Consider the following 22,920-nt stretch of genomic DNA (forward strand, 5'->3'; position numbering starts at 1 on the left):
CAAGATTCACTCATTCCCCCTCACCTGACGCCTCTTCCCTTTCAATAGAACTGCTTTTTCTTGCCACTTTTATGTGAGATAATTTACCCCATTTTATCTCTCCATTTCTACCTCTCTCAATATATTCCTCTCTCGTCTCTTAATTTGTTTTAATTTTTTAGCTATCATCCCTTCATATTGAACTCACCCTGTGCCCTCTGTCTATATATATTTATATTCCCTTAAACTACCCTAATACTGAGAAAGGTCTCATGAATCACACACATCATCTTTCCATGTAGGAATGTAAGCAAAGCAGTTTTACTTTAGTAAGACCCTTATGATTTCTCTTTCTTGTTTACCTTTTCATGCTTCTCTTGATTCTTGTGTTTGAAAGTCAAATTTTCTATTCAGCTCTGGTCTTTTCACTGAGAAAACTTGAAAGTCCTCTATTTTATTGAAAGTCCATATTTTGCCTTGGAGCATGATACTCAGTTTTGCTGGGTAGGTGATTCTTGGTTTTAATCCTAGCTCCATTGACCTCTGGAATATAGTATTCCAAGCCCTTTGATCTCTTAATGTAGAAGCTGCTAGATCTTGTGTTATCCTGATTGTTTTTCCACAATACTCAAATTGTTTCTTTCTGGCTGCTTGCAGTATTTTCTCCTTGACCTGGAAAGTCTGGAATTTGGTAACAATATTCCTAGGAATTTTCTTTTTGGGATCTTTTTCAAGAGGTGATAGGTGGATTCTTTCAATTTCTATTTTATCCTCTGGCTCTAGAATATCAGGAAAATTCTCCTTGATAATTTCTTGAAAGATGATATCTAAGCTCTTTTTTGGATCACGGCTTTCAGGAAGTCCATAATTTTTAAATTATCTCTCCTGGATCTATTTTCCAGGTCAGTGGTTTTTCCAATGATGTATCTCATATTGTCTTCCATTTTTTCGTTCCTTTGGGTTTGTTTTATAATATCTTGATTTCTCACAAAGTCACTAGTTTCTACTTTCTCCAATGTAGTTTTTAAGGTAGTATTTTCTTCAGTGGTCGTTTGGACCTCCCTTTCTGTTTGGCTAATTCTGCCTTTCAAGGCATTCTTCTCCTCATTGGCTTTTTGGAACTCTTTTGCCATTTGAGGTAGTGTATTTTTTAAGGTGTTGTTTTCTTCAGTATTTTTTTCTGTGGTTTTTTTTGGGTCTCCTTTATTAAGTCATTGACTTGTTTTTCATGGTTCTCTTGCATCATTCTCATTTCTCTTCCCAATTTTTCCTCTACTTCTCTAACTTGCTTTTCCAAATCCTTTTTGAGCTCTTCCATGGCCTGAAACCAGTTCATGTTTTTCTTGGAGGCTTTTGATGTAGGCTCTTTGACTTTGTTGACTTCTTTTAGCTGTTTGTTTTGGTCTTCTTTGTCACCAAAGAAAGATTCCAAAGTCTGAGTCTGAATCTGAGAGTGTTTTTGCTGCCTGTTCATGTTCCCAGCCCACTACTTGACGCTTGAGTTTTTCATTGGGCTATGACTGCTTCTAGAGTAGAGAGTACTTTCTCCCAAGCCTGAGGGGTTGCGCTGTTGTTTTCAGATCTACTTCTGCTCAGCAAACTCTGCCACACCAGCACTCCTCTTCCCCCAAGAACTGCCAGCCCAGACCATGACTCAGATCTTAAGCAGGTTCTGCACTCCTGCTCTGATCTGACGCTATTCCTCCCACTGGATGGGCCTGGGGCTGGAAGCAACTGCAGCTGGAGGTCTGGAAGCAACCCCAGAGCTGCACCAGTTCCACACCCCTGGGCTAGGACTAACTGTGCACTCCTTTTGCTCTAGCAGTTTTTCCACTAACCTTCTCTGTTGTCTTTGGTGTTTGTGGGTTGAGAAGTCTGGTAACTGCCACAGCTCAATGATTCAGGGCCCTACGGCCTGTTCTGTCCGGCTTCTGGTCCAGTTGGTCCTGGCACAGCCCATGCTGGGCTGTGCTCTGCTCCTCTCCCAGCTCTGTGGGATAGACCTTACCTAGTGACCATCCAGGCTGTCCTGGGCTGGAACCCTGCTTCCCTCTGCTATTTCATGTATTCTGCAGCTCTAGAATTTGTTCAGAACCATTTTTTACCAGTGTTTGGAGGGACCTGGGGGAGAGCTTAAGCAAGTCCCTCCTTTCCAACCGCCATCTTGGCTCAGCACCCCACTCCCCCATATCACCCTTCTAATTCGTCTTCCTGACATGTCTTTTCCCAATTCAGTCTAACTTCCAAGGTAATTTTCCTTAAGCACAGATCGTACCATATAACCTCCCTACTCAAGAAACTCTAGTGGCTTCCTGTTGCCTCCAGGATAAAATATAAACTTCTCTTTTTAGCTTTTAAAGCCCTACAAAGCCTGGCCTCAATATTTTTCAACCTCATTGAACATTACTCCCCCTCCCACACCCTGCAACCCAGCCAAACCTCTCTTCCGTTCCTTACGTAGGACACTTCATCTTCAGTCTCCTCGCTTTTGCACTGGCTATCCTCCATGCTCAGAGTGCACTCCCTCATTATTCTTTAAGATGAAGCTCAAGCACCCTCTTATGCAGCAACCCTTTCCTCATCACCCCAACTGCTAGTGCCTTCCCTCCTGAACTACTAAACAGTATTTAATTGCTTGGTATTATTTATTCACCTTAAATTTGTCCTGAATTTATATTCTATATGCTTCTTGTGTCTCCATTATAATGTAAATTCCTGACTAATAAAGTGTTTTTTTTATTCTCAGTATTTGTATTCCTACATCCTAACACAGTGCCTGGCACAGACTAGGTGCTTAATAAATAATTTTAATTGATTTTTATTTCCCTCCTTCCCCTACATTGTGTTCAACTACTCTTTATTTATTCTCTCTACATGTAGGTATGTATTCATTTATACTGTGTGCATATTATACATGTATACATATACTTTTATCCATGCATATGCATGTCTGTATATGTTTACTTCATATATGTAATATGTATGTGTATTATAGCATGTGTGTTTATGTATCTGAGGAAGCATGACATAATAGATTGCCTTGGAACCAGGAAGACCTGTGTCCATAGGTTTCCTGTGGCTATATGACCCTGGGCAAGTCACTTAACATCTTATTGCTCATGGAAACTATAAGATTAAAAGTTTCAGAGAAGGAGCTGACCTGCATTGATAAGAGGCAGTTTCCTCATCCAAAGATTTCCCTGTACCAGTGGAATCTCAAGTCCATTCCCTATCCATACATATACATTTCCGTGTGTGTGTGTGTGTTGTGTGTGTTATCTTTGTATTTGTATCCCACATGTTAGCACAGTGAGTGGCACATAGTAGTTATTTAATAGATGTTAGGTGATGGGTGGATTTGTTACAATTTGTAATGTTCTTTCTGTTTTATACCTCTGTCGGGCCCAGGTCTTTTTAATTAACTACCAGCTCCTGGGTGGACAAACAAACAAGTGAATAAATGAATGTATTGAGAGAGAGAGTGAGGGTGTGTGTGTGAGTGTGTTTAAAACTAAATTATGGCAGTTGGATCAAATGCCTAGCCCAAGTGTACTTGTCTTCTTATTGGATTTAAAAATAAGTCATTTCAGCTCTTTGACTGATTAATATTTATACGTTTCAACTTGACTGCAGGTATTTACAAAAGAGATGTGTGTGTGTGTGTGTGTGTGTGTGTGTGTATACACAGATACACACATATCTTTTTAACCTTATCAAAAAAATTAAATGTGTGCTTCTAAAAACTACATTTCCTTTCTATTTGACATCAGTCTTCCTTCCAAGGGATTTTAGCTTCAAAGTTTTAGGGTTGTTGTTGTTTTTTTGGGTGGGTGGGGATGATGAATTTAAGGTATCCTAGGCACGTAACAAAAACTTGGCAAAAGCCACAGTTATAGGTCAAACAACTCTAAATTTGTGATTATTTGGAGGTAAAAGCTATGAATAACACTGCTTCTTACAATTGTAATTAAAAGAGTGAACACATTCATTATAAAATGAGAAAACAGAACCTTTCTCTTGGCACTCCTTGTTTCTTTCTACAGTTTGTTGTGTTTTGGATTTCCTTCGTATTTCTTGGTTACCTTTCCTGTTGCTAGATACCTGACTTTGAAACTAGAATCCATGTATTCTCTTTTCTCTGATTCATTCGCCTGACAGTGGGGGAGTGTTGATAAGAATAAATGAGATAATGGTAACCCTTGTCGGAATTCTGATACTGTTGTTGGATGGATTAATGAACAAAAACAATAACATTGGAGTCAGAGCACCTGGGTTCAAATTCTGCCCTGGCATTTGCTGTTTTACCTGAGAGAACTTGGACCATTAATGTTACCTTCTGCTCCTCAGTTTCCTTGTTGGTAAAATGAAGGTGTTGGGCATTATGTCCTCCAAAGCCCTTTCTGCCTCTAAATTATATGATCCTATGTGTATATATGTGTGTGTGTACATATACATGTACATACACAGCACATTATGGTTACAGAGCTTTTTATATACCTGATTTCATTTGATCTTCCCAACAACCCTGTATTGAAAGTAGTACAAATATCATTTTACTAATGAGGAAACTGAGCCTCAGATGGGTTCACATAGCTTATGCAAGATTATACAATTTGAAAATGGTAAAATTGATATTTAAATTCTTGTCTTAGTTCCAAATCTAGCCGAATATTCTCTTCATGGTAATACTGCCATGTTAGAAGTAGGTAGTAAAAATAGTGGGCAAAAAGAATTTTCAAAATTATCTTCCATTTGATGAATTTTGTGAACTGTTTTTTTTTTTTTACAAATTTACAATTCTATATAATTACTAAATGTTACATGATGGTTATTTATATTTGCTTTAGGAGAAGATATGATATGCCAAGGGCAGCTAGGTGGTACAGTAAATAAGACACTGAGCTTAAAATTAGGAAGACTCATCTTCATGAGTTTGAACTAGGTCTTAGATACTTCCTGGCTGTGGGACCCTGGTGAAGTCACTTAACCCTGTATGCCTTTTTTCTTCATCTGTAAAATGAGCTGGAGAAAGAAATGGCAAACCCCAAATAGGGTCACAAAGAGTTGGACAAGACTGAAAACAACTAAACAACAAATGATATACCAGAACACCAGCATGGGGAAAATATAGGACAGTTTGCTAATGACTATATGTAGAGTACCAGTGTAAGTTCATTTCATTTCAGTGCAGACAATACGATATTGGCAATTCAAATGGTAAACTTCAGTTTGGCTAAGGTAAAAAGAAAGCATTCTTCATCTAGTGTGCTAATGTCTTATGTAGCATTAGGGAACAGATTTTACACTCTAAAATGCTCCTTTTCTTGAACTTAGGCCATAAAAGAAAATATTTACCTTTATTAATCCGTTGTTGTGCTATGTAGATCTACCTGTCTAGAGGATAAAATAACTATTATCAGGTTACTATTATTTTTGGAGGGTTTTGCATTTAGTTTTATCAATCTGCTTAATTTTTTTTTCATGTATCAATTTCATATGATTAATGACAACCTATATTACTTATAATATTTGTTCACCTGATTTCTGGTGATGTGGAAATCGTAAATAATTTATTCTACTATATGTGCTCTTAAGTTCCTTTGTATTTTTATTTAAAATCATACCTAGTCTTATACTAATACCAGTTGCCTGTTTTTTCAGATGTGTTGCTCTCTGTAGTTTAGGAATTTGGATCTGTGAAGAATTAGTTCATGAATCTCATCATCCTCAAATTAAGGAAGCTCTGAATGTAATTTGTGTTTCCTTAAAGGTGAGATGCTTTTCAAAGACATTCCATCATACAGCTGTAGGAAATACCGGTTTTTTGTTATTGTTATTGTGTGAGGTAGAGCTTGGCTTACAGGAACTTTTCAAATATGGCACTTTGGAATTAGAGGAATTACATTTTACAAAATGATCATTATCAGTTTCTCATTAAATTACATCTTCAATACTAATTCCTCCCTTAACAGTACCCCCAACTGTTATAATCAAGGTACACCTTTCTGAGGGCCAGTTTCATCTTCCCTTTCTTAACCTTCTATATGCCCAGAATATTTGTGAACAATGATACAGTGGAAACTAGCTTTTGAAATATAGGTAAAGCTTGGTCAATTTTTTTTCATATTTCTTTCACACTCTCTTTGTCATGTATCCACCTTCCTACATGCTGTTCCTTTTTTCTAATCTCAATTCCATATTGACATGAATGACTTCCCATTAAAAGATCTTAAGTGTAATTTTTGTAGTCCAATTTGGCTCAGTGAAGCTGAATTCATGTGGTAGCCAGGGCAAGTTTTGATTACAAGTAGGAACATACTTCTAGAATTAATGCCAATGAGAATAGCAGTGACTTTTAAAAATATATGTATTTATTGATAGTTCTGTTTTCACATGTCCTAAATGTCTTACTGCTTCCTTCCTACAACCACTCCCAGAGGACTTTCCCTTGTAAAGAAGGAAAAAAACTCAGCAATAATAACTAATAAATCAAAAAACTCTGAAATTATATGCACTGTTCCACATCCATAGTGACCTGCTCCTCTTCAAAGAAATTTCTGGGAAGAGGGAAACGTCATCTCATATGTCTATTTTGGAAGGGAGTCAAGCTTGGTCATTATTTCACAGCATTCAGTTTTGATTGTTTTGTTTTTGCCATTCATTGTTCTGTATTGTTTTCCTGATTTTATTTACCTTATCTTGCATCAATTCATTGTTGTCTTCCCATGTTTCATTGTATTCATCATATTCATTGTTTATTATGGCACAGCAATATTTTACCCATTACTATGGATTTAATTAATACTTTAAGAAAAATTGAATGAAAACAGCCAATTCTTTTTTTCCATTATCATAGATAATAGGCTGTAAAGATAATCTAAAAGAATATATAATCAACAGTTGTTTATATTTGGCTTGTTAGCACATTATAAATATTTTTTGCAGCATCATTCTTGTTAATATTAAAATTATTTTACAATTCTTGAGCATGTACAACCTGTCATCAGTAGATGGCAGTCCAGAAACATTTAAAATAACATCCACATGTGAATAGAGAGGGAAAACTCCTTAAATTATTCTTTTTTTTATTTTTCAGTTTCCTAATAAAACTGTAGCCCATGTGGCTTGCAACATGCTTCATATGCTGATTCAATATGTACATAGGCTTCAGATTTATCAGCCAGATTCCCCCTTGAAAATTATTCAAGTAAGTAATTTTTCATTTACTTTTTAATCATAGTTTAGAAAATCTTGGGGTAAAGAAAAGTCTTGGTTTGTTTTTCTTCAATTGAATAATCCTGAGAATATAATTTCATCTTATCTTTAAAAATGACAAAGTTACTGAGTCATTTGGAATCATAAGTCTTATGTTTAAATCCCACTTTTGATACGTTGTCCTGTTTTCTGTGAAAAATTCATGTAATGTCTCTTAGCTACTAGAAGTTTCTTAAGATTTCCTGTACTAAATTTTAAATAGATTGTAATGTGTGTTAATTCTCAGATTTCCCACACTACTGAAATCAAAGATCCTTAGTGTATGTATGGCTGCTTTTGATGATAATGAAAATTGAGAAAGTCCCTTTTGTAGTTTTTCACTAAGCAATTTGTATAGGAACAAGTTGAATAAAGATTTTTAATACAAAAAAGAATCTTTAGTGGGGTAATTTTTATTTCCAAACTCAAAGAATTGATTGTGAAATACCAGTGTGAGCACTCTTTCCACTGATGCAGATTATAATCTCTCTACAACTTAATAGATGGTCTTCCATACTTTATATTTTAAGAAGAGAACAACCAGAATGTTGGAATAGGAGAAAGCAATGAAACTCAGTTCCCCCCTAAAACCGTTGCAGTATAGATCTAAGAAACGTCTGAGATCAAGTAGTGATTTTTATTTTTTTTTGGTAAATCAAAGGAGAAATCCCTGTGGGTCTTTTTTTCTAGCCCAGGATCGCAAATTTGACTTGCATGCTAGTGACTGGGTCAGAAACTGTAAAACATGGGTGCGTAGGGATCTTGATGGATTTAAATCTTAGCAGTCTTAGAAGAGGGGTGAGCAGGCGATTCTGTTGCTCTGAACCTCCTCAATCTTCCAGCTAGCTAACAGGAGTTAGGCCTAGCAACTATCTACTGGAATCCCACCCAGGGGCATGTTAGAGTTGTATTGTCTAGGCCTATACTAGAGTTTGGAACTTGGAAAGCTCAGGAAGGATCACACCACTGAAAGTTAGTAGCTTCCTAACCCAAACCACCTTGAGATCTTTGATCTTTCAGTACACTGTGAATGTGGTAGCAAGATCCCTGATATGACAGGCTAGTATGGCACAGGGCCACCACAGCTCCACTAGAAGTGCACAAAGTTTGGCCCTACCACAAAATCCCAGTGTGAGAATTAAAGATGGATAAATGAGTAAAGAAAAAAAAAAGTGCTATTATGATGAAGACACAAACTCAGAAGGAAAGAATAATTCTAAAACACCTATGAGTAAAATCTCAGAGAAAAACACACCTTGGCCACAAGATCAGTTAGAATTCCTAGAGGAAACGAATCAGGGCTTTAAAACTTATATTGTAAATTAAATGAAAGCAGTAGAAGAAAGAATTGGAATAGAAACGAGAGTTTTAGGGAAAAGACTTTGAGTGAGCATTTACAGTTTAATGCAAATTAACCTGTTATTTCTGTCATTTCTCTCTTGGCTGCACTACTTTGGGACTTCTCTGACTTTTCCACCATGTCCTAGGAAGCTGATTATTGGGAAAACCTCATAATCCTGCAGGATGCTATCAGCCTTGTTTTCTACCCCATCACTACCCACTGCCCTGTGTCCCTCTGATTCGAGGGTGGAGCCATGAACTCTAAAACCTTAATTTAAGTAGGGAGGTTAGAATTTCATTTCATTCCTCACCCAGCTGCATATTTTGGCACTTGTCTGATTTCTACCATGCCCCGAATTGGATACCTCCATCCTTTCAGTTTCTTTTTGTGTGCTTTCTTTACCAAATAGATTGTAATCTCCTTAAGGGCAAGAGCTCTCTTTTTGGTAGTTGTATCCCTAGCATTTCGCACATAGTAGGTGTTTAGGAAATGTTTATTGATTGCTTGATATCAATAAGCCTTACCCAAAGTAACAAACTCCTTGAAAATTAGAATGGATCAAACAGAAATTAATAGCATCATAGGACCACAAGAAATACTGAAACAAAGTGAAAAGATTGAAAAAAAAATAGAAAATGTAAGATTTCACATTCAAAACAACAGACCTGTAAAACTGATAAAGGAGAGTTAATTTTAGACTCATTGAACTACTTGAATGCCATGACCAAAGGAATACCTGGGCTATCATGTTTCAAGAAATCATGAAAGAAAACTGCCCAGACATGTTAGAACAAGAGATTAAAAAGGAAATAGAATCTACTGATTACCTCCTGAAAAAATCCCTGCAGTGAAAATGGTCAGGAACATCATAACCAAAACCCAGTTTCCAGGTTAAAGAAAAAATGCTACAAACACCTCAGAACAAGTTCAGATATCAAGGAACCAGTCAGGATTACACAGCACAACAATGACCACAACAGGGTTATTGGTGAAGGAGGGTGTAAAAGGAATGAAAAAAAAGGGTAAATGCGATTGGAATCTGAGTGAGGAGAAGTATAGGATAAAGGGGCTTTATAGGCAAATGTTCTATAATAGAGCATTGGTGCTGAGCACATTCTTCCCACATGACTCTCTTCTTTGTAAATAGGGGACAGGGAACATAGAACCAAAAAAATACAAGAGATTGGAGAAAAATAAACAATTAACAATCATAGCTATGAATGTGATTAATTAATGTGATTAATTCACTCATAGAGTGGAAGGGGATAGCACAATGATTTAGAAAGAAGAATCTAGTAATACGTTGTTTATAAGAAGCATGTGTGAAATGTAAAGATTCACACCATGTTAAGGTGCTAGAGCAAAATTTTTTAGGATATGAATAGAATTTTAGAAAAATTACATTTGATACATTGCTAGTGCATAGCACTTTTACATAATTGACCATGTATTAGAACATCAAAAGTTTGCAAAAATGCTGAAAAGTAGAAATATTAAACACAGTCTTTACTGAACAAAATACAATAAAAATAAATTTTTATAGGATCATTGTAGAAAGGGTGAAAAATGAATTGATAACTAAATAATCCTAAAGAATTAGTGTGTGAGAGAGCATTTCTTAGAAATGATAGGTATCATTAAAGATAATCAGTGAGAAAACTTATACCAAAAACATTGGGATGAAGGAAATTATATACTTCCAAACAATTTGATGCAAAAAAGAAAGTAACTGGTCAAGAAATTAGGCATTAAACTTAAAAAAAAAGCATCTAAAAAAAACCCTGGAAAAACAACAATTTAAAAATAAATCTCCAAAATAGAAATCTTGAAAAGCAAAAAAAAGATTAGTAAAACAGTTTTTTAAAATCCTTTGAGCTAGCTAATAAAGCCGAGATATTTTTTAATACAATAAAATAAATAAATGATTAGCTATTTTGATTTTTTAAAATGAAAGAAGAAATTACTATCAAAAGTGATAAAGAACTCATAAAAAATGAAGATACTATTAGAAGCTGTTTTGTCCATCTATATGGCAATGAAACAAACATTTTAAATGAAATAGGTGAATATTTGCGAAAATACAAAATGCTCAAATTAACAGACTCAGAAACAGAATTTAAACAACTGAATTTCAGAAAAAGAAATTGAATAAGCCATAAATGAACTTATGTATGGGGAGAAAAGGGAGACAGACACTTGGGACCAGATGTATTTACCAGTGAGTCTTATCAAATATTCAAAGAACAATTAATTAATTCCATTATTACACAGAATGTTTGCAAAAATGGGAAAAGAAAGGATCCTGCCAAATTTCTTATATGATGCACATATGGTCTTGATACCTAAACCAGTAAGTGTCAAGATAGAGGAAGAATCTAATGTTTTTTTTTAAAAACCTAATGTAAAGGAATATGATCCCCAGTGAATAATGATGCAAAAATTTAACTAACCTAATAACAGAGCTTACAGCAACATATCTCAAAGACTATACACCATTAGTTGGATTTTTACCAGGAATCTAGGGTTGCTTCAATATTAGTAAAAGTATAAATCTTATTTACCATATTAATGAGAAAAATAAAATTATGTGATTCAGTAGAGTCAGAAAAAGCTTCTGAGAGAAATCAACACCATTTTTGCTTTAAAATAAAACAAAACACAACAGAACACTAGAATTAAACGAATCTTTCCTTAACATGGTATTTAAAACCAAGAGCTTGCATTATCTGTGAAATGCATAAGCTATAGAGTTTTTTAGTACGGTCCGAAAGCAAGGCTGTCCATTATTACCATTACTCTTTAATAGTGCTAGAAATGCTAGTTTCAGCAGTAAGAGAAGAAAAAAACATTGACAGAACAAGTTTAGGTAAAGATGAAATAAAATCATCACTTTTTGCAGATGATATATTTTACTTAAGGGAACCCTAGCGAGTTACCTAAAAAACTAATTGAAACAGTAACTTGGACATGGCCACTGTGAAAATTTGATTTGCTTGACTATACATATATCAGAAGAGTTTCACTTTGCTTTCATCCAAGAAAATTGGCAAGTTGCCCTAATTGGTTAATGATTCATGTTGTTTCTTACCAAAAAAAATATGTTTAGTATATTCTGCTGTTTCAGGTATCTTAAGAAATGATTCATCAAAATTGTCACCTACAACGTAGATCTCATCTATTTGTAAACTTTTATCTAGTTCAGTTACTCTTTTCATCTTTGTTTTCCTTAGTGCCATTTCTGCTTCCTTGTGGAATTTTCTGGAATTATGATGTCAGTGTTCAAATGTGGCAGCTCCACTTACATTGCTGTGGAAATTTTGACGCATCTTTTTCATCTTTTTGTTTGTTGTCCTCTATCCAGTTTCATCTCTGGTACTCAGAATGATCTTGTTTAAATGATGAGATTTGTTTTCTTTGAACTGTATTTTGCTATTTGATGAGGTGATATTGTTTGTAATCTTCCAGTAACTTCCATAAAATTTTACAAACACCCTTATATTCTAAACTCTTGTTGCCCCTTTGGTTCCATATCTTTCTGCTTTTCAAGATCAAGTGTTTGCTTTGCTGAGGAGTTCTTTTTGGTATCCTCATTTGCTTTTGATTTACATCAGTTAAACTTCCTATGTCTGCTTTATCTTGTTTTTCATTTTTCAGCATTAAAGGCTTATTTTAATAGATTGAGTTGGAGTTGCCTTAGTTGCACACCACATCTCAATTTAATTCTTATTTTGTATTGATTTTGTGCTTTGCTTTAAGAAATCAGTGGTCTGACTATACACAGAGAGCTGATTCAGAAATTACTCTTACACAGATAGCCATTTGTTTCCTATCAGAAGAATCAAATAATTTTTTGTGATATTTTTCAGTGCCATCTTATCTGGCACCTCCAACTCTCCTTTAAAAATGTATTCATTATCAGTAGGCATGAGGCTTCCTGTGTTTGGCTTCTTTCTTTTTCTTAATCCTGATACATTTTTCAACGTATTTTTCATTATCTTCCCCTATGCTCAGCTTTACATCCAAGCCACCAAATATTAAACTGTGTGTTGATTTGATTTGCAGGGTTTTATTAAATTCTTCACAGAACTTCTCTGACACCTTATCTTCTATGAGAGACGTTAGCATGCAAGTTGCACAAATCTTATGTTTGCAGTCTTTTTGCTTATGCTCATTATGAAAAATGAAAAACAAGATGATCAAATGTCCCTGGAATTGATATTTCTCATCACCATGGGATACACAAAGAAACCAGCTCCATCATTTCCTTTGCCTTTCCAAGGAACCATCTTCCCATTTATCTACAATTTCCGATATACTTTCTGGTTTCCTTAATGTTGGAGATATTAATAGGATATTTTGCTTAAAAAAAAGTTGAGGCCCTTTGCAGAAAGCTCCAGCTCTTCCCCTCCTCATTTCACATCACATCTGACTTCTGCCACTATCTTTTCCTTCACAGTTAGCTCACATAATGAGGTGGTCTGTCTCCTTGCCAAGGCAAATGTGTGCACAAGTGATTCAGTTCCATCCTATATTCTGCAGTAGATAGCTTCCTCTATCATTGCCCCTTTCTCAGTTATCTTCAATCTCTAGCTATCTACTGGCTCTTTCCCTGCCCCCTACAAATATGCCCATTTCTCTCCCATCCTCAAAAAAATTCTCATTTCATCCATCCCTCCCTGCTAGCTATTATCCTATATCTCTCCTGTCTTTTGTGGTAAACTCCTTGAGAAGGCCATCTATAATAGATAACCTCACTTCCTTTCCTCTCAATTCTTTGCAGTCTAACTTCTGACCTCATCATTCAATTAAAAGTCTGTCTCCAAAGTCACCAATGATTATTTAATTGCTAAGTATACTCTCTTCTCAGTCCTCATCCTTTTTCACCACTCTGTAGCCTTTGATACTATTGATTATTCTCTTTTCCTTGATGCTCTTTTAGTCTCTTTAGTTTTGTTTTTTTATTTGGGGTGTGTGTGTGTGTGTGTGTGATAATGCTCTTTCCTGGTTTTTCTGAGGATTTCTTTTCTGTTTTGTTTGCAGTATCTTTATTCAGGTTGCACCCATTAACTTCCCTACCCCCTATACAGAAACATACAGACTTTTTTCCCTCTATTACTTCACTTGGTAATGTCATCAGCTCCAGTGGAGCTGATTTTATACAGAGATCATTATTATCTCTCTGTAGATAATTCTGAGATCTCTTTCTCTAGACTTTCTAACTTCTCGTCACACATTTCCAACTACCTCTTAGGTACCTTGAATTCAGTGTCTCATAAAACTTTTAAATTCAACTTGACCAAAACTGAACTCATTATCTTTTCTCAAGACCCCTCCTCTTCCTAATTTCTCTGATACGTTTGACAACACTGCCATTGTCCCAAGTCACTCTAGCCTACAACCTGGAATTCTTCACTCTCTCACTCTCTGTATCCGATCAGGTGGCCAAATCCTGTGCCCCCTTTCTTCTGACAGTGCTACCACCTTTGGGTAGGTCCCTATCACCTCACATTTGAGCTAGTAACAATAGTTATGGTTTGCTTTGCTAACTTCAAGTCTCTCTCCACTCTTCTCCATTCTATACTGAGATGTTAAATTGATTTTCCTAAAGTGAAGGTATGCCCATGTCATCCCTTCCCACCTCCCTCCACCCACTTAAGAAGGAAAAGAAAGGAAGATAGATACATAGACAAATGAAAAACTTTTATATCCTATAAGCATAGTCAAGTAAAGCATATTCCCACATTGGCCAGGTCCAAAAATGTATTCCTCATTCTGTGTTATTCCATCTTTTCTCTTTGATGAGGTGGGCAATTTCATCAGTTCTCTGGGTTCATAGCTAATCGTTCAGGTTTAAATTGCTTGCTTATTAACAATTATTGACTGTTAAGTACATGCATGGAAGTTATAAATGTAAATTTTACACAAATAATTGTAATTACCTTTCTGAACATGTATTCTGACTCCATCACTGCTATATAAGTTGACCATTTACATTTTTGTAGAGAGAGAAGTTCTTCTCCCAATTGGGTGGCAATTCACATACTTTTCTCAGCTTCATATCTTAGAATTTTCACCAAAAAAGGTGATTAATATTTTGGGTCAGATATTCTCTATAATACATAGTGATGGTGTCCACTTGAGATTTGAATAAGATTTATACATATAAGAGGTGGAATCATTTTAAAATGTGGCCTATATGCAGATTATTCTGCATTGTAATGTAAATTTTTTGTTGAATCAGTTTTTCCATTTCACTAAATACAGTCAGACTATGCAGAGAAGGAAGCAAGAATTATTATCTCCACAAATTTAGATGGAGAACTAAAACACAAAATACTGAAACAGTTCACTAATGGTTACCTAATTACAGAACAGGAAATATATCTTTTTTAAAAATCATAGATATCAAGGCAGTATACTTTGTGAATTCATAAATGTACTATGTTCTCCCAGATATGTCAGTTGCAATGAAGCAGAAATGTACAAAACTTTTTAAAATTCACCTCTAAAACTTGAACCCACTAGAGGAAACCAGGCCCAGTGAATATATATGTCCAACAGAAATGAAAAAGTTGAATGATGTGGGGTAGTTATTTGTAAGTGAGGGAGTGATCGTTTGAGGCATTTCATTTTTTGTTTTTGTTTTTTTTTTAATTCACCAGTAGTCCTTTTTTATGGCATTACAACTTAATATTGGGGGAAATATATTGATGTAAAATTAATTTTACATTATTGCTGTAAGTGGCACAATAGATAGAGTGCTGGGCCTGGAGTCAGGAAGACTCATCTTTCTGAGTTCAAATATGGCTTCAGATACACACTAGCTGTGTGGCCCTGGGCAAATCACTTAATGCTGTCTGTCTCAGTTTTCCTCATCTATAAAATGAACTGGAGAAGGAAATGGCAAGCCACTCCAGTGTCTTTGCCAAGAAAACCCCAAATGGGGTCATGAAGAGTTAGACACTACTGAAAAATGACTGAATAAAAAAATTAATTTACACTTTGATAATTTTAGTGATTTTAGATGGTATCTGTACTTTGTTTAATTTTGTTTGTGTATGTTTTATTTGTGTGGAACTCCAAAAATAGATTATATGTTTGAAATTTGAAGGTGTTTATGAAAATTGCCATTTTTAAAAATTATATTTGAAGTGATTGAACGCCAGTATAATTATGGCCTATATTAATGATCAATTATAATATATATATCAATTATAATATTAAATAATTGTGATTTGAAGGATTTTCATTAATTAGATTTTAAAAGAAAAATAATTTTTTTCTTTGCCTATAGATACTGATAGCCACTGTAACTCACCTTTTACCCAGTACAGAAGCCTCATCTTATGAAATTGACAAGCGGGTAATTAAACACAGCTAATTTTTAATATGTTATAATGTTTTAAGTATTTATTTTTACAAATACTTTATATATTTGTGGATGTGGGCTCATCCTCCTATAAATATGTGATGTTCAATATATACTAACATTTTATAATATATTAATATAGTTTAGTTTCTCTTTAATAAATAGTTGATTTTGTTTCAAAGTTTTTGTTCATATCTGTTTTATAAAGTGTTCAAATTATAAAGCATTGTTTAGAAATTTGTAATAAATTGGACTATATTTTAGGACACATTCCTTAAAATACTGACTTTTAGGGAATAGGTATGTTGACTTGGTGTGTTAAATTAGACATTTCTATCTAGAAATACCAATATATCAAGTACACATTGAGTCTGAATTGTAATTCTGAAGACCAAAAAGTTACTCTACTTAGTTTCCAAGATTATAATATTAGCTGTGATCTTCTTAATATAATTTGCTATATGGAGGTTATCATTTCATGTTCCATATTGGGTGGAGGTAAAAATATTTTTAAGTTCAGTTGTTTAAAACTTAAATGGGCCAGTATTCAATAGTTTCTTTGGTGAAAATAAGCTACATTTAAAAAAATGCTGGAAATAGTTTTTTAAATTTATTTTTTCCTCCAAAGAGACTTGGTATTTGTGAATCAACATGGCAAAGACAAGCACATAAGAAAAATATTTAAGATAAATGGCCTTGGTAGGCTTAATAGAGCATCCCATTCTTTCTCAGTCTATTTATTCTCACTATGTTATTCCTCTTTCCACATTCTGCATCCAGCCAAACTGTACTTCTCAGTTATTCATACATGGCCTTCCATGTCCCACCTCCATGCCTGTGCACTGTTTTCCATACTTTCATGCACTCTCTCCTCATTTCTACTTTATAGAATCCCTGACTTCCTTCATGATACAGTTTAAGTGTTACCTTTTACACAAAGCTTTCCCTAATTCCCCCTCTAATAGCACCTATCCTCACCTTGTATTTAACTACTTTATATTTATTTTTATTTGTTCTGCATGTATTTATTCTGTACATACACATGTACATATGTGCATATATGTATGTATTACGTGTATCTATGTTGTATCCCCCGTGCATAGTACCTGCCTGGCACATAGTAGGTACTTAATAAATTCTTGTGTATTGATTGATGGTTATCTGTTTTAATATTCTTACAGCTTTAAATGTAGACAGCTTTAAAATTCTAATGTTTTATTTTATTGTCTTAAATGAAATCCATTTTTACTCATCTTACCTGAACTTTTAAAATTCAGTTCTTTCTATATATTCTTTTTGATGCTGGACTTATTTTTGCTGAAGACTGAAGCTTCACTAATGAAACTGTGAACTAGAGAATAACTGATCATGATCCTGTTATTCATGGAATGTATAATGAATAAAATCCTCTGTTACAGTTGGTGGTATCGTTACTTTTGTGTTTATTGGACTGGATCATGGCCTTGCCTTTAAAGACTCTACTCCAGCCAGTTCATACCACAGGAGCTGAAAATGATAAAACAGAAAAGTCTGTCCTCAATTGTATTTATAAGGTATTCCTGCTTGAATTTTTTTGGTAGCCACAGTATATTACATTTAGATCTAGGTAAACAAAGATTTGTTTTGCAGTTATGAGAATTTTAAATTCCTATTTTTTGCTAAAATTTTGAGAATTTGGGTTCTTATTTGATACTAGAGGCATGAGTTAAATTTCACTCCTATTATCTTGAAGTGATCCTTTTTGCCTTGCTTAATAAGTTTGTTGACTTAAGGAACTGAAAAAGTTTTTAAGAGGGGGACGAGGGAAAAATTTGGCATGTGGCATACATAAATAGGTTAGAGTTCCACTCAATTCTATTACTTACTACTTGGAGAATTTTGGGAAATATTTAACCTCTCTACCCTTTAGCATTTTCCTTATTTCTAAAACCAGGAGACAGTTTTGAGGATGATAGATAGATAGATGAGGATAGAACTAGATGATATCCAAGGTTCCTTATAACCAAATTCTATCATCTTACATGCAACCAAGTTTAATTTTCTTAGAAACTTGCTTCTTTTTTTTCTTTTTTTAATACTTAAGTTGAAAAATAAAACATGGCGTATTGATTTTCTGTGCTTTTAGGTTCTTCATGGGTGTGTTTATGGAGCTCAATGTTTCAGCAATCCTAAGTATTTTCCCCTAAGCCTCTCTGATTTGGCTTCAATTGATTATGATCCTTTCATGCATTTGGAAAGTCTGAAAGAGCCTGAACCTCTTCATTCCCCTGATTCAGAACGATCTTCAAAACTCCAGCCAGTCACAGAAGGTAACAATGTTGAATTGTGTTCAGAACAGACTTGTTTAGTGTTTCCTCACTACACAATTTTAGGGGATGGAGTAATGGGAATGAAATTTTTTGGCCATATTAAGTGATAAACACAAATATGTTATAGCTTGAATTTGTTATTTTGAAACATAACTTCAAAAGATGATAGTTAAAGTAGAAGTTACCATGCGTATTCTTAGGTTTTAGGTTTTTTGTTTGGTTTTTGCCTACATCTGTGATTTCACCAATATAGGATGATATAGAAAGTTATTCCACTAATACAGATCACCAACTCCTCTGTAACTTATTTCCTAGAGTGGAATGAAAAGGGTAAGTAATTTGCCCATAGCCTTCATAATCTTAAATACCCAAGATAATTCCTTTTTTTGAATCTGAGTCTTTATATAAACTTATTTGATAAATAGTAATCTATGTAGCAGATATCTTACTTATGAAGAACTTATGATTATCTTCAAATCAAATAAATCAGCAAAGATGTATGTATCATTTATGTAGAATGTTCAAGGAACCATGCTAGTCAATATAAGAGATGCGAAGATATGTATGTTATAATTCTTTCCAGGATCTTATAATTATTTTTTTTGCGAAACAAACCTATCTAGCTATGTATATATCTAGATAATAAAGATTTAAATAATACTTTAGTACATTAAAAAAGAAGATAATGCCATTAAAGCAGTACATAATTAATTAACACAGACCATAACTGTCATAGGCAACTTTACAGTGATCTCTTAGATTAGCTTTGCAAAATTAAAATTAACCATTGAATCTGATGTTACTTAAAAACAAAGGATAAATGTATGAGGGAAAATAGTTTTCTAGCCAAGGGAAAAAAAATGGTTTTCTGTAGTTTAAGTGGGTAGAACATTTAATTTTTGTTCCAAAGAATGTTAAGACCATTTCTAGAATTAAAATATTTTTAATTGAATTTAAGTATCTAACAAGACAATTCTAGAATTTCATATAAAATATATTGTGCCATTATCACACAGAAGAGAAAACTGTTGACATAGATGCATTTAATATTGATACTTAGTACCATGCTTGACCTCTATTGAGCTGAAGCATTTAGATTACCTTAAAGGTATTAAAGGTCAGATAAATGTAGAACCTTTTTTTAATAGGCCTGTACTAACAGCAGGTGATTTGTGTTCTGTAGTGACTATGTTCTGGGTTGGTTTTTTTGGGAGTGTGGGGGGGGTTGGTTCGTTGTTTTTTTTAATATAGAGAAAATGGCTAATCGTTATGCCCTTGTCCAAGGCATGCTTCATCATCCTCAAGTGCTTTTTTGGCCAAAGAATTCTAAACAGATTGCTGTCCCCAATAAGCTCAGTATTGCACTGAATGAATTTGATTTGAGAACTCTTGGCAGGAGTAGCTATAATTATTAAATTTAATGAAGAATGTAGCTGTAGTTCCTTTTTGTCAAGTAGTAGTGGTGTTATTAGCAAAAAGTCATCATGTTCAGAGACAGAATAAAAGAGGCTACAGAGATTATTCTCTTCTAATTATAGTTTCACCTATATATTATGCAAAGCCACTATTTAAAACATCAACGAAAATTAACTTCCTCTACGTGTTCTATTACATTGTAGTGAATCACAGCAGCTCTTTATGCCTTCCTGCATTGTAAGCCATAATAATCTGTAATTATGGGTTTATAGCAAATGCTATGGGATTTGTTTAACAATCTCAAAAGACAACACTGAATAGACTTTATTAAATGAATGCCTGCTATGCAAAACCTTTGTAGTATTGATATCTGCATTTTGGATTTCCTTACAAGGTTTATTCCTTTAGAATTTCTTCTTGAATCTTCAAATTAAACTTGGTATGCTGGAAAAAGTACTGACTCTTTGAGTCAGAGGACCAGCATTCAAATCCTGCCTCTGACCTTAGGAAAGTCATTTGTTTTCCCTGGATCTCAATTTTCTTCATTTCTAAATGAGGGAGTTAGATCAGATGAACTCTGAAGTCTCTTCCAGCTCTATTGTTTTGATCCATATCCATTTCTGAGTGCCTGAGTTTGGAAGCTGTATAACATTAAAAAAAAATTTATGGCTTGAAAATCTAAAGAGTTTAAGTAATAAAATTATCTCTATTATATACATATATATGTGTGTATGTATGTATGTTTGTACATATTCCACTTATGAAGTGCTGTTTTTGTTAAGTAACATTTAAACTGTACTGTTAACGTGCCTAAGCAGACAAATTGTTAAAGGAAAATTCAGTCATATAATTTTTAAAAGTTTGACTTGGCTTGTTTTCTTCTATCTATACTTTATGGGGAAAAGATTAATAGTATAGCATGGTTATTTGTTTTTTAGAAAGCTGGAATATTTTGGTAATTTGTACAAGCAACTTGCTCAGTTACTGACGTAACTAGAAAGCAGCTTGTTATATTTTGAAAAAAAAAGCAAATTTTAAACCTTGTGTTTCATAGATTGCTACCGAACACAATCACTTAACTGTATTGTACTGTTTAATATTCATGTGGGGGCTAGTAGTTAATGACCATTTCCAGAAATAATAATTAGTAACAAAATAAATATTTTTGTTGTTGCTGAGCCTTCTGCAAGAACATTTGAATTCATTTTGCAAATAGCCAGAAAATTGAGGGACAAAAAGTTTCAGTGATTTTCTCTGGATTGCTATGCAATCATGGACAAAAAGCAGGAATTTTTCACATTTCTCTGATCTAGTTCTATTACATTGTTTTTCCTTATTCAGAAGGAGAATTTATATGTTCTGCAAACAGCTCCGCTGCTCAGAATAAGTCACCTGCTGAAGTACATAGAAGAAAAGAGAAATCAATCTAACTTTGAATATTTTTTCAAATAGTTACTGTCATTTTGCATTTGTTCTTTTTGAAAACTGTGAGCTGGCTTATGTCAGTAACCTATAGAGTATGCATGTTAGTCTTTTATTAGATAATTAATGCAAAATTTTCCCCTAGTACAGATCTTTTCTTCTAATTCTACCTACTTTGATTTTTAGTTTTTGCAAAAGCTTTTTAATTGTATGTGATCAGAATTATCTATTTAATAATTCAGTCCAATAAGCATTTAAGTGCCTACTATGTGCAAGGCACTGTGCTAAGTGCCAGGTATACAAAAAGAGGCAAAAGATAATCCCTGCACTCAAGGAGCTTACAACCTAATGGGAGAGACAACAAGATACAAAGCAAGCTTATATACAAGATAAATAGGAAATGATCAACAGAGGGAAGGCATTAGAATTAGGAGAGGTTGGAAAAGACTTTCTGTAAAAGACAGGATTTTAGTTGGGACTCAAGGAAGCCTGGACATTGCAGAAAGAATTAAGAAACAAAGAGGGAGAATGTTCCAGACACGGGACAGCCAGAGAAAGTGTCTGGTGCTGAGAGTTGAGATGTCTTTTTTATGGAACAGCAAGGAAACCAGTGTCTGTTATTGAGATCTCTGCTGTATCTTTTTGCACAACACATAATTTTGAAAGATAGAACTTTCATTCTCTTATACTACATCATGGCTTTTTATGTTTAGATTGTTTTTTGATTTGAAATTTACTATGATAAGATGCTGATTTAAACCTTTTCACCAGGTTGCTTTCCAATTTTTCCAGAGGTATTTGTTAAATAAGAATCCCAGGAGTTTGTTCTTAGATTTATCAAACATTAAACTCTTCTGCACATGTTTTTAGGTCTTAATATATTTTACTGATCTAATTTCCTTTCTAATCTGTTTCTACATGATTTTTATAATTATTGATGTTGTTGCTATTTACTTGTATATTTTGTATTTTAGTAGGGATAGATGGATATGAAGTCTTATAATTGGGTTTAAATAAAAAGTCCTCAAATCCAAGATAGGGGAGGCATGAACTAGACAGCAGTTTGTCTGAAAAATGAATGGGTGGTTTTAGTGAATTGTAAGTGCAATAAGAATAAAAAGTTAAATAACAGTCAAAGAAAACTAATAGGATCTTATGCTAAATTAAGAGTGACAGTGGCCAGCAATAAGCTGATTTTCTGACCTGATTATGCTCTGTTGAGTATTCAAAGCCCTTCATAACCTACCGTTTCAGTCTTCTCACACCTTAACTATCTGACCTGTACTTTTCAATCCAGTGACACTGACCTCCTGACTTTTCCATGAACAAGGTTCTCTATCTCTTGCCTCTGAGCATTTTCTCTGGCTGTCTCCTATACAGAGAATACCCTCCCTACTCTGCGCTGACTAGGTCCCAACTAAAATCACAGCCTCTGCCTTCCTCAACCCTTTTTAGTTCCTAGTGTCCTCCCTCTGTTAATTATTTTCCTATTTACCTGGTATGTAAATTGTTTTTATATATTATTTTGCATGTTGTTGCCCTGGTTAAACTGTAAGCTTTTTGAGGACAGGGATGTTCTTTTACTCTTTTTGTATCCCCAACTTTTAGCATAGAGCCTGGCAGATACTAGGCACTTAATAAATGTTTATTGATTGATTGATTGATTGATTGAAACACTTAAAAAGTATTATGTTCAGTCCTTTGTGCCCCATTTTAGGAAAGATTTTGATAAAATGGGAGAGTATCCATTGCAGAACAGTCATGTTGCCAGAGGATCTGTATATTTATATATCTAAGGATTGGCAAAGAAAGTATAGATGTTTAGCAAA

At 34.3% G+C, this 22,920-nt stretch overlaps 1 protein-coding gene across 6 annotated transcripts in view; it reads left to right on the top strand.

The window, feature by feature from the left end:
* The window catches only part of RALGAPA1 (Ral GTPase activating protein catalytic subunit alpha 1), a 339,477-nt gene that overhangs the window by 191,082 nt on the left and 125,475 nt on the right, over nt 1-22,920 (top strand). For all 6 annotated transcript variants that reach the window (XM_036751008.1, XM_036751009.1, XM_036751011.1 and 3 more), the window contains 5 exons: nt 5,641-5,749; nt 7,076-7,186; nt 15,870-15,938; nt 17,363-17,497; nt 18,070-18,253. In XM_036751008.1, coding sequence (XP_036606903.1) covers nt 5,641-5,749; nt 7,076-7,186; nt 15,870-15,938; nt 17,363-17,497; nt 18,070-18,253 — 608 coding nt within the window. The remainder of the gene's footprint in view (nt 1-5,640; nt 5,750-7,075; nt 7,187-15,869; nt 15,939-17,362; nt 17,498-18,069; nt 18,254-22,920) is intronic.

Source organism: Trichosurus vulpecula, chromosome 3 (assembly GCF_011100635.1).
Source record: "Trichosurus vulpecula isolate mTriVul1 chromosome 3, mTriVul1.pri, whole genome shotgun sequence".
Taxonomy (NCBI): Eukaryota; Metazoa; Chordata; class Mammalia; order Diprotodontia; family Phalangeridae; genus Trichosurus; species Trichosurus vulpecula.